The following is a 9,672-nucleotide window of genomic DNA, read 5'->3' on the forward strand; positions in this document are numbered from 1 at the left end:
TCGGACACAAGAAATAAAAATAAACAGATTTAAACACAATGGGTAAGAGCCGACAAAGAAAAGGAAATAGATTATACGTTTTTACTCATCCATATAACAGTCATAATAAACAGTTACGTATGCCAGGGATCGGAAACCGGTATTTTTTGTATGGGAACGAAAACGGTATTTTTTCGTTCTTTGTTAATTACTTCATTTCTAATTAGGCAATCTAATAATACGAAGTCGTTATCTGAAAACACAACTGAGTCCTACATTTAGAGTATAAAATAAACCGAAATATATGGTTATTTCGATGTTTTTGCAAAAAACCGGTTCCGATCCCTGACGTATGCTATGAACTAAAAATTCAAATTGCGTATAGCGGGGTAAACTAAAATTGAATATATTTAAAATCTTCTAAGCTTGGGTGAATGATAAAGTTTTAAACTTTGTAGATTGTCAAATATGCTGAACAAAAAAAAAACACAGGCAATCTAACATTTTAATATGGTTGTATGTTTATTATAAATAATATGAGTATAAAGGTATCCAGGCCATAAATGTAAAAAAAAAAAAAATGAGTATAAAGATTATAGGGACATTCTTACATAACTTGACTAAGTCCCATAGTAAGCCAAGAAGGCTTGTGTTGTCTCAGAAGACGATATATAATGTACAAGTACTTAAATACATAGAAAACATCCACGATTCAGGAACAAATATCTGTGCTTATCACACAAATAAATACCCTTACCGGGATTCGAACTCAGGACCACCAGCTTCATAGGCAGGGTCATTACCAACTAGGCCAGATCAGTCATCAATATTATGTAGTTTGATATCAACAAATTATTTAAGAAAATTACTGCTTAAAAATTCATATTCATTTCAAAGATTGACCATATATCCAAATGTACTCACAACATTAAAAGATCGTCTAGTGCGCCGAGACCTGATCGAAACGTTTAAGATTCTGACGGAACACTACAATATAGACCAGTTTCAAAACCTGTACAAGTGCAATAGTAACACCCGTCTGCGAGGCCATCAATATAAGTTTATATCTGAACTGTCTAAAAACAACCCCCGCAGACATTTTCTCAGCAATAGACTAGTCAAATCGGGGAACAAACTGCCAGAAGACGTGGTCTCAGCACTGAATGTCAATCAGTTTAAGAACAGACTAGACAAATACTTAACTAGCGTAAATAATACATTTTAAGTGCAGATCACTTGGATACAGGCAACTATCAGTTGTTTCAACTGCCTGCCGGATTAATAAATAATAATAATACATTTTATCTTGTACAGTTTTCACAAGGGAGCATGTGTGAACTGGGGACAGCACAGGAGCACTCTGCTTATTGGCGTGAAATGCCAATGTCAGGTTTAAGTTTCCGAATTTGATCAAAAGGCTGTATGCACTGCAATGCGAACATTCCCTATAACGCTTCTCTTCAGTGTGTATCGTCTGGTGTTTCCGCAGGAGCTGTTTCAGCTTGTACTTGCTGTCGCTACGTTTATAGCCTTCGTCCCAGTATGCGTTTTCTGGTGTTTTCGTAGGGTTGATTTATCACGACCTCTGTAATCACAACTGTTACATTTGAAAGGTTTTTCTCCAGTGTGTGTCCTCTGGTGTCTTCGTAAGTTTCCTTTTTGAGTGAATCTGTAATCACAGTGACTACACTGATAAGGCTTCTCGCCAATATGTGTCTTTTCATGTTGCCGTAAGCCCGCCATACTCTTGCACCTGTAGTCACAATGATTACATGTGTATGGTTTCTCTCCGGTGTGTATTCTTTGATGAACTCGTAAGTCTCCATTCCGATTGCTCTTGAAGTCGCAGTTGCTACATTTAAATGGCTTGGACCCAGTATGAATCATTAGGTGTCTTTGTAAGGTTGATGGCTGACTGCATTTGTAATCACAGTAGCTACACATAAAAGGCTTCTTGCCAGTATGCTTTACTTCATGTTTTCGTAAACTTGAGCTTAGACTGCACTTGTAGTCGCAATGACTACATGCATACGGCTTCTCTCCGGTGTGTATCCTCTGGTGTGCTATCAAGGTTGCTTTCTGTCTGCAGCTGTAGTCACACTCGCTACACTTATATGGCTTCGCTTCAATATGTATCATGCAGTGTCTTTGTAAGATTGATGGCTGACAGCATTTGTAATCACAGTAATTACATGAAAAAGGCTTCTCGCCAGTATGTCTTCTTTCGTGTCTTCGTAAGGCTGACTTATCTCTGCACATGAAGTCACAATGATTACATTTGAAATGGTTTTTCCCACTGTGTATTCTTAGGAGTGTCTGTTTGTGTGTCTCCTGTTCACCAGTGTGTATCGCTTGGTGTTTGTGTGAATCACTTTTAATCTGACCTTTGTAACTGTAGTAATTACAAATGATAAGGTTGTCTACAGAATGAGTTTTTAAATGAGCTTCCAAACTTCTCTTGTAAGTCGTTGTATACTCACATTCAGCACACATGAAATTTGTAACACCGTGTTCGATTTTCTCGTGCTCTAATACAAGCGATTCAGTTTGGAATGTTGAACTACAAAAATCACAAGTATATTGTTTTGGCCCGGTAGACAAGTGCGTGCGTTGAATGTGTTTTCTTAAGATACATTTGTATTTGAAATGTCTCCCACAGTGTTCACAGCCGTATGGTTTGTCTCCACTGTGAACATGCGCGTCGCTGCGAAGGCTCTCGGCTATCGGAAGCTGTTTCCTGGCGCTGCCGTCCGAATACACTGGAACAAAATTTTACATTTCAAGTTTTTTGGCAAATACTCAAAAAAAGACTTAACTGAATTTTTTATTCCTTATATTTGGGGAGGGGGTTATCCCCTTGTCCAACCCTCATGGCGCGGAATCCCAAGGTTATTGAGATATTCATGGTTAAAGTTTGCAGATTAGAATAGCGCTATTTCGTTATAAGAGAAATAAGAAATGTTTCCTTATATATTTTTTAGTTTCACTATTTTGTGATTCACCATTGGAACACCATGCATCAAACTTTAGTTTTTTAGGGGGCGGGACTTAACCAAAGGAGGGGCTTAGGGGCGGGCTTAACCAAGTGGGCGGAGCCTAGAGGGGGTGGGGATGACGCATTCTGTAATAAAATTCATTACAATGTTATTAAATGTCCCTCTGGTTATTTATTACCTAGTCATAAATTGAATAATTTCGTTTCAGGTTTGGAAACCTTCAGTTTATATATACTTAATTACCTGAATGATAATGACCAAGACAGGGGACTTTTAAGCCGGGGTACGATGCAGGATGTAGGTGCATATTAGGTTAAATGTACTTATAGTCATATTTAACTTTATATTTAGACATTTAGTTTATTCTTAGATTTAATGATTATAGTAATTAATAAAATAATGAAGCTCTGGAACTTTTTAGGGAGTTGGGCAGGCATTTACGGGAGAAGGGTATTGATCCCCGCTCTGGGTCTTGGCTGGTCTAACAGGTTTCCATCGCCATAGCGGGGGAATGCTGCGGCATAATGGAAACTTTTGGGCCGGGTTTGTTGCAGGGTGGGGATGGGCGTTAGTTTATAATGTTTTTGACGAAGCTTTTAGTGTTAATGTAGAATAAGTTTGTGACGATTCTTGTGCGGATTACATTTGTGATTTAACGAAGCATGTGGCGGATTACGTCTGTATTTGATTATGAATAAACTAAACTTAATAACTTAAAAAAAAACAGACAGTTAAATTATACGATTTTGTCATAAACTGACCTTGAAGCCCTTTAGGGCGATGCCACTCCTCCGGGCCCAGCACAAGCTCGTCCTTGACCTCATGGTCGGTGTACAGTTCAGCCTGTGTGACCGCCGCGCTCGCTCCGCGCAGCGCGCTGTCCCCGCATTCCTGCTTCTTCTTGACACACACCTCTCCGGGCTCAGTCTTATCACACACCTCTTTGTACTCAGACTTAGCACACACCTCTCCAGGCTCAGTCTTAACACACACCTCTCCGGGCTCAGACTTAACACACACCTCTCCGGGCTCAGTCTTAACACACACCTCTCTGTACTCAGATTTAGCAGACACCTCTCTGGGCTCAGTATTAACACACACCTCTCCAGGCTCCTTCTTAACACACACCTCTTCGGGATCTGTCTTAACATATACCTCTCCAGGCTCAGTCTTAACACAAACCTCTCCAGGGTTCGTCTTAACACACACCTCTTCGGGATCCGTCTTAATACACACCTCTGTGGGCTCCGACTTTACACACACCTCTGAAGGCTCAGTCTTTACACACACTGCCTCTACCTCCTCAACACATGCTGTCTCTAGGGGCATGTTGTGTGCTGTAGTTGTAGTAACGGGTACTGGTAACACCTGCAATGCATGTGTATGGTATGATTACTTGTGTCACTTCAATGAACCCCCATGGCCCTATCCCACAAGACTTACGATTGCAATTTACAAGTGATAAGTTACAACTAATGTACATAATACAAATATAGAGCGGCTTGGAGACCCCTAGTGAAGAGTGTCAACTAGAGATGCAACGAATATTCGGCCACTATTCGGTACATTAACACGTAGATAACGGTAAACGAGGGGTAAAAAAGTAACAAACTACTAGTAATTCGTTATTAAGATGAGTATAATCTTTTAGACTACCTTTATAAAAGTAAAACTAAAAATCGTCAGGTGACAAGCAAAAAAACAACTTTATTTGAATAGTAATATGGTTCATTCTGGCTCCGAACTTGTGGTCAGTGAGTTTTGCTTGTCGCCTGATGAAATATTAATATAACTGGCAGGGGGTGAAACGGTTAATTTTGGGCTTTCTCTGCTCTGTTCGGTTCAGCATTGCTCCAAGCAATTATTAGGGTTGGCACAACTTGACGTCCCTTTGCGTGTACAACCACTGATAAGATAATGACTAGAATTTTGACAGGCCTAAATAGCCTAAGTACCATACATAAGAAAGGGACAGCACAATTCGACCCTGAATTGCTGTCAAAACTTCAGTTTTGTAGGAAGTTTCTTTTCTGTACAGTAGTACTATTACTTATTCTGTGCAACTAGTTCATTTTAACACATTCACTGCCAGACAAAAAACGGCACACTACCCCAGAAACCGGTGGTCCAAGCCAAACCAAGTTCACGAGCGCCCACCAGGTGGGTTCCCGGCAGTGAATGTGTTAAAACAGGTAATTCTAATTTATAAATTATTTACATATAAAATAAAATATTACATTGGGAAATTCATGAAATGATTAGCATTAGACCAAGATTAGTCTGCAACATTTATAGTGCTACACAGTGCAAGTGTTATTTATGTGTGATAATTTCATAGAAGTTTGACATTTAAAATAACACTTGCATTGCATGTGCAGACTAGTCTTGGTCTGATTCTAGTCTACAAACATATAATAAATTTACTTTAACTAAAAAAAACATCATAAAAGTGTACTTAGTGAGTTTTGGCTATCACACCACAATATGATTTGAATTCTTCAGATTATTCATGGGCATATTGTAGTTTATATAATATAATAATATATATATATATATATATATATATATATATATATATATATATATATATATATATATATATATATATAATACTGTAGTTTAGAAAGTCAAGAAAGTATGGTTGATACAAAACAATAACATGTATTTCAATAGTAATGTATTAGTCTATCTTTTATACATTATATAAGTAGTATGTAAATGTAATGTAAAGCCTTTATAATTGAAGTCTTCAGTTATCACAATTACATTAATTTGGTTTCACAACCTTGACCTCAACTCGTCTTTTGACGTAGGCCTCCTCCATTTTTAGGGTTCCGTAGCCAAATGGCAAAAAACGGAACCCTTATAGATTCGTCATGTCCGTCTGTCTGTCCGATTCTGTCACAGCCATTTTTTTCCGAAACTATAAAAGCTGTACTGTTCAAACTTAGTAAGTGGATGTATTCTACGAACCGCATTAAGATTTTCACACAAAAATAGAAAAAAAAACAATAAATTTTGGGGGTTCCCCATACTTAGAACTGAAACTCAAAAAATCTTTTTTCATCAAACCCATACGTGTGGGGTATCTATGGATAGGTTTTCAAAAATGATATTGAGGTTTCTAATATCATTTTTTTCTAAAATGAATAGTTTGCGCGAGAGACACTTCCAAAGTGGTAAAATGTGTGTCCCCCCCCCCCCCCCGTAACTTCTAAAATAACAGAATGAAAAATCTAAAAAAAATATATGATATACATTGCCATGTAAACTTCCACCGAAAATTGGTTTGAACGAGATCTAGTAAGTAGTTTTTTTTTAATACGTCATGAAATTAAAAAAAAAAATTTTTTTTCATCATACCCATACGTGTGGGGTATCTATGGATAGGTCTTCAAAAATGATATTAAGGTTTCTAATATCATTTTTTTCTAAACTAAATAGTTTGCGCGAGAGAACCTTCCAAAGTGAAAAAAAGTGTGTCCCCCCCCCCCTGTAACTTCTAAAATAACAGAATGAAAAATCTAAAAAAAATATATGATATACATTGCCATGTAAACTTCCACCGAAAATTGGTTTGAACGAGATCTAGTAAGTAGTTTTTTTTTAATATGTCATGAAATTTAAAAAAAAAAAATTATTTCATCATACCCATACGTGTGGGGTATCTATGGATAGGTCTTCAAAAATGATATTAAGGTTTCTAATATCATTTTTTTCTAAACTGAATAGTTTGCGCGAGAGAACCTTCCAAAGTGAAAAAAAGTGTGTCCCCCCCCCTGTAACTTCTAAAATAACAGAATGAAAAATCTAAAAAAAATATATAATATACATTACCATGCAAACTTCCACCGAAAATTGGTTTGAACGAGATCTAGTAAGTAGTTTTTTTTTTAATACGTCATAAAATTTAAAAAAAATTTTTTTCATTAAACATATACGTGTGGGGTATCTATGAATAGGTCTTCAAAAATGATATTTAGGTTCCTAATATCATTTTTTTCTAAACTGAATAGTTTGCGCGAGAGACACTTCCAAAGTGGTAAAATGTGTGTCCAAAGTGGGAAAATGTTGAACAAGATCTAATAAGAAGATTTTTTTTTAATACATCTTAAATTGTACGGAACCCTTCATGCGCGAGTCCGACTCGCACTTGGCCGCTTTTTTTCCATTTATTTCTTTCCTTTGCTGTTTGCATCCATTTACCTCCTCCTATTCTACTCAAATCATCCAACCATCTAAACTTTTGTGGACCACTCTTTCTTTTATTGTATATAAGTAGTAGTTTTTAATATTATTTGACCTGATTGTTGAGCTGAGAGGCACCAGAGTGGGCTGCCATATAGGCACTACATGTACAAATAATTTTAGCTATGCCGATGACATGGTGCTTCTCAGCCCATCAATCAGGGGCTTAAGAAGACTTCTGGCGGTATGTGAGCAATATGCTCGTAGCCATGGTCTAAAGTACAACGTACTAAAGACAAAAATGATGGTTTTCAAGTCGGGGAGAGGTCCGACGAATGTCCCGCCAGTGTATCTGGATGAAGTACAAGTGGAAAGAGTGAAAGGGTTCAGGTACCTTGGACATATGCTCACGGAGGGTCTGCTTGATGATGACGACATTGAGCGGGAGCGCAGGGCTTTGGCCGTGCGGTGCAACATGCTTGCGCGCAGATTCGCGCGTTGTAGTGATGAAGTGAAGGTGACATTGTTTAGGGCATATTGTTTATGCTTCTATACATGTCAGCTCTGGAGCAGATTCACGAGACGCGCGATGAATAAAATTAGAGTGCAGTATAATGACGCATACCGCATTCTAATGAAACTACCAAGAAACTGCAGCGCGTCGACCATGTTTGCTGAGGCCGAAGTCCCTGATTTTTTTGCTATCATTCGCTCCCGCGTCGCTTCCTTCTGGAGCCGCCTAAGAACGTCTGACAACAGTATTCTCCGTGAGCTGTCCGGGTATCTGGACAATCCTATTAGTAAATACTGGATTTCCGTGCACCGTGAGAGGAACAGGAAGTGACGATCCTGATTATGACTGCCTAACTTTTATTAATTTTAGGTTTTTTTTTTTGTACATTTTACGTTGTTTACTGTTTATTTTTATATTTTGTATTGTACTTTGTATTTTTATTTTTATATTGTACATAATGACTTGAAATGGGTGTTTACCTGTAAATAAAGAACTATTATTATTATATTATTATTATTATTATTGTATCTCCTTGGATTTCACGGGCCTATAAATCCCGGTCTTTTGATAGGCTTGCATGGGGATATAGATCCAACACGTAGAGGCCTCTTGGAGAGCTTTAATGTCATGTAGAACGCCTGCTGGAACCCGTTCACGGGCGCAACAATAGACACCAATGAACCGGTCGCAACAGGCATTGGGACTATTGTAGTAAAGTGAACAGTATAACGGTCTATGGATTGAAGTTTGGGAGGACAATGAGACTGGGTTATTGCAAAGACGTCCGGACACCTGCCATAACAATGTTTTCACTAGTTATCGAGGCAGGCGGTGACTCGCCGCCCACTAGATGGGCCCCTGAAAATGCCGTCCTGAAGACGACCAGGAGCAACACCGGTGTGAGCGGCTCAGGGGTGTCGAGAGGTGTACGCCGCTTTCTACCCAGTGGCTGATAACAGCCACTGTGCCAACTCGCGTCTTATGCAAGTTTTCACTTCCACCCCTGAAGCATTTAGCTCTAACGACTCCTCTCTGGACGGCCAATGAAGGCAAGCCAAAGCTGAGAGTCCTGCGGGTCCCCTTGGGGTCCACTCCGACCGACGAAGACACGCCGGAGACGGAGACCCTGACCGACTCTCGGGAGTACTCGGGTCCGTGGGGTCGTTACTCCCCAACAGCTCGCCACAAGCTGCCCTGCGGTTATTATTATTATTATTATTTGACTTCACATATAATTTTTTCTTTATCATTTGTTATTAATTTTTCCTGCACCAACATATACAAATGTCTCTGTTTGATCCAAAGGTTGACTGGTAGAGAATGCCTTTTGGTATTACGTTCGCCATTTGTACATTTTTCTTTATGTGTGCAATAAAGTTTAAATAGATAAATAATGCCACCTCCTGTCCCACAAAACTGTTGCAACTGCCTAACATTACTTCTTTAAACTTTTAATGCTTAAGGAGGATATGCACAGTACAGATTTGAAAGATAAACAGAGGTAGGATCTTTAAGACACTGTGAAATCGCAAGCGGCGTAATCATGAGACAGTCGGTGTGTTATTAAATCACATTCCTGTCGCGACGCAGTTTACGTTCATACTTAGGTACATGGAAAAAATGTCTGATCTGTGTACAAAAAATATACAATACGAAATACACACCTATCTATGTCTGCCTTGTCTTTGAACACACCACCAACACGACTCGAGAACAACTTGGGCGGGCTCTCAACAGATGTATCAGGGATATGACAATTGATTCCCTTGATTAAAATGCGAAATAACGCAAAAATATAGCTAGAACAGAAAATATAACCTCTAATATTTTGTTTTGACATTTTCAGAAGGAGCAAGTTGGCATAGGGCCAATTACATCCACACTCGCTATCAGGCCCGACGTCGGGTCCTGTGAGTACTGGCCACGGGACCACAGACTAATGCATGTCAAATGTATTTGTCAAAGCTGTATTATTATTTAGGATTTGAGTTTGAG

The 9,672-nt window shown here is 38.7% G+C and overlaps 2 protein-coding genes across 2 annotated transcripts; one reads left to right on the forward strand and one right to left on the reverse strand.

Annotated features, from left to right (window-relative positions):
- Nucleotides 1-477: 477 nt before the first annotated feature.
- On the reverse strand, nucleotides 478-9,586 carry LOC133529995 (oocyte zinc finger protein XlCOF6-like). Its single transcript, XM_061867784.1, has 3 exons — nucleotides 9,342-9,586; nucleotides 3,737-4,343; nucleotides 478-2,738 (listed from the first exon to the last, which is right to left on the reverse strand). Exons 2-3 carry the CDS (start codon nucleotides 4,302-4,304, stop codon nucleotides 1,477-1,479), a joined length of 1,830 nt encoding a protein of 609 aa, XP_061723768.1. The 5' UTR covers nucleotides 4,305-4,343; nucleotides 9,342-9,586; the 3' UTR covers nucleotides 478-1,476.
- On the forward strand, nucleotides 7,360-8,007 carry LOC133530401 (uncharacterized). Its single transcript, XM_061868310.1, has one exon. It carries the CDS (start codon nucleotides 7,360-7,362, stop codon nucleotides 8,005-8,007), a length of 648 nt encoding a protein of 215 aa, XP_061724294.1.
- Nucleotides 9,587-9,672: the final 86 nt, after the last annotated feature.

Source organism: Cydia pomonella, chromosome 22 (assembly GCF_033807575.1).
Source record: "Cydia pomonella isolate Wapato2018A chromosome 22, ilCydPomo1, whole genome shotgun sequence".
NCBI lineage: Eukaryota > Metazoa > Arthropoda > Insecta > Lepidoptera > Tortricidae > Cydia > Cydia pomonella.

Bases quoted from the DNA above. Each gene is read 5' to 3' on its own strand.
- LOC133529995 (XM_061867784.1), bottom strand. From the start codon at position 4,304: ATGCCCCTAGAGACAGCATGTGTTGAGGAGGTAGAGGCAGTGTGTGTA. The intron at 2,739-3,736 runs GTCAGTTTATGA...ATTTTGTTCCAG, and splicing joins TCGCCCTAAAGGGCTTCAAG to TGTATTCGGACGGCAGCGCC.
- LOC133530401 (XM_061868310.1), top strand. From the start codon at position 7,360: ATGGTGCTTCTCAGCCCATCAATCAGGGGCTTAAGAAGACTTCTGGCG.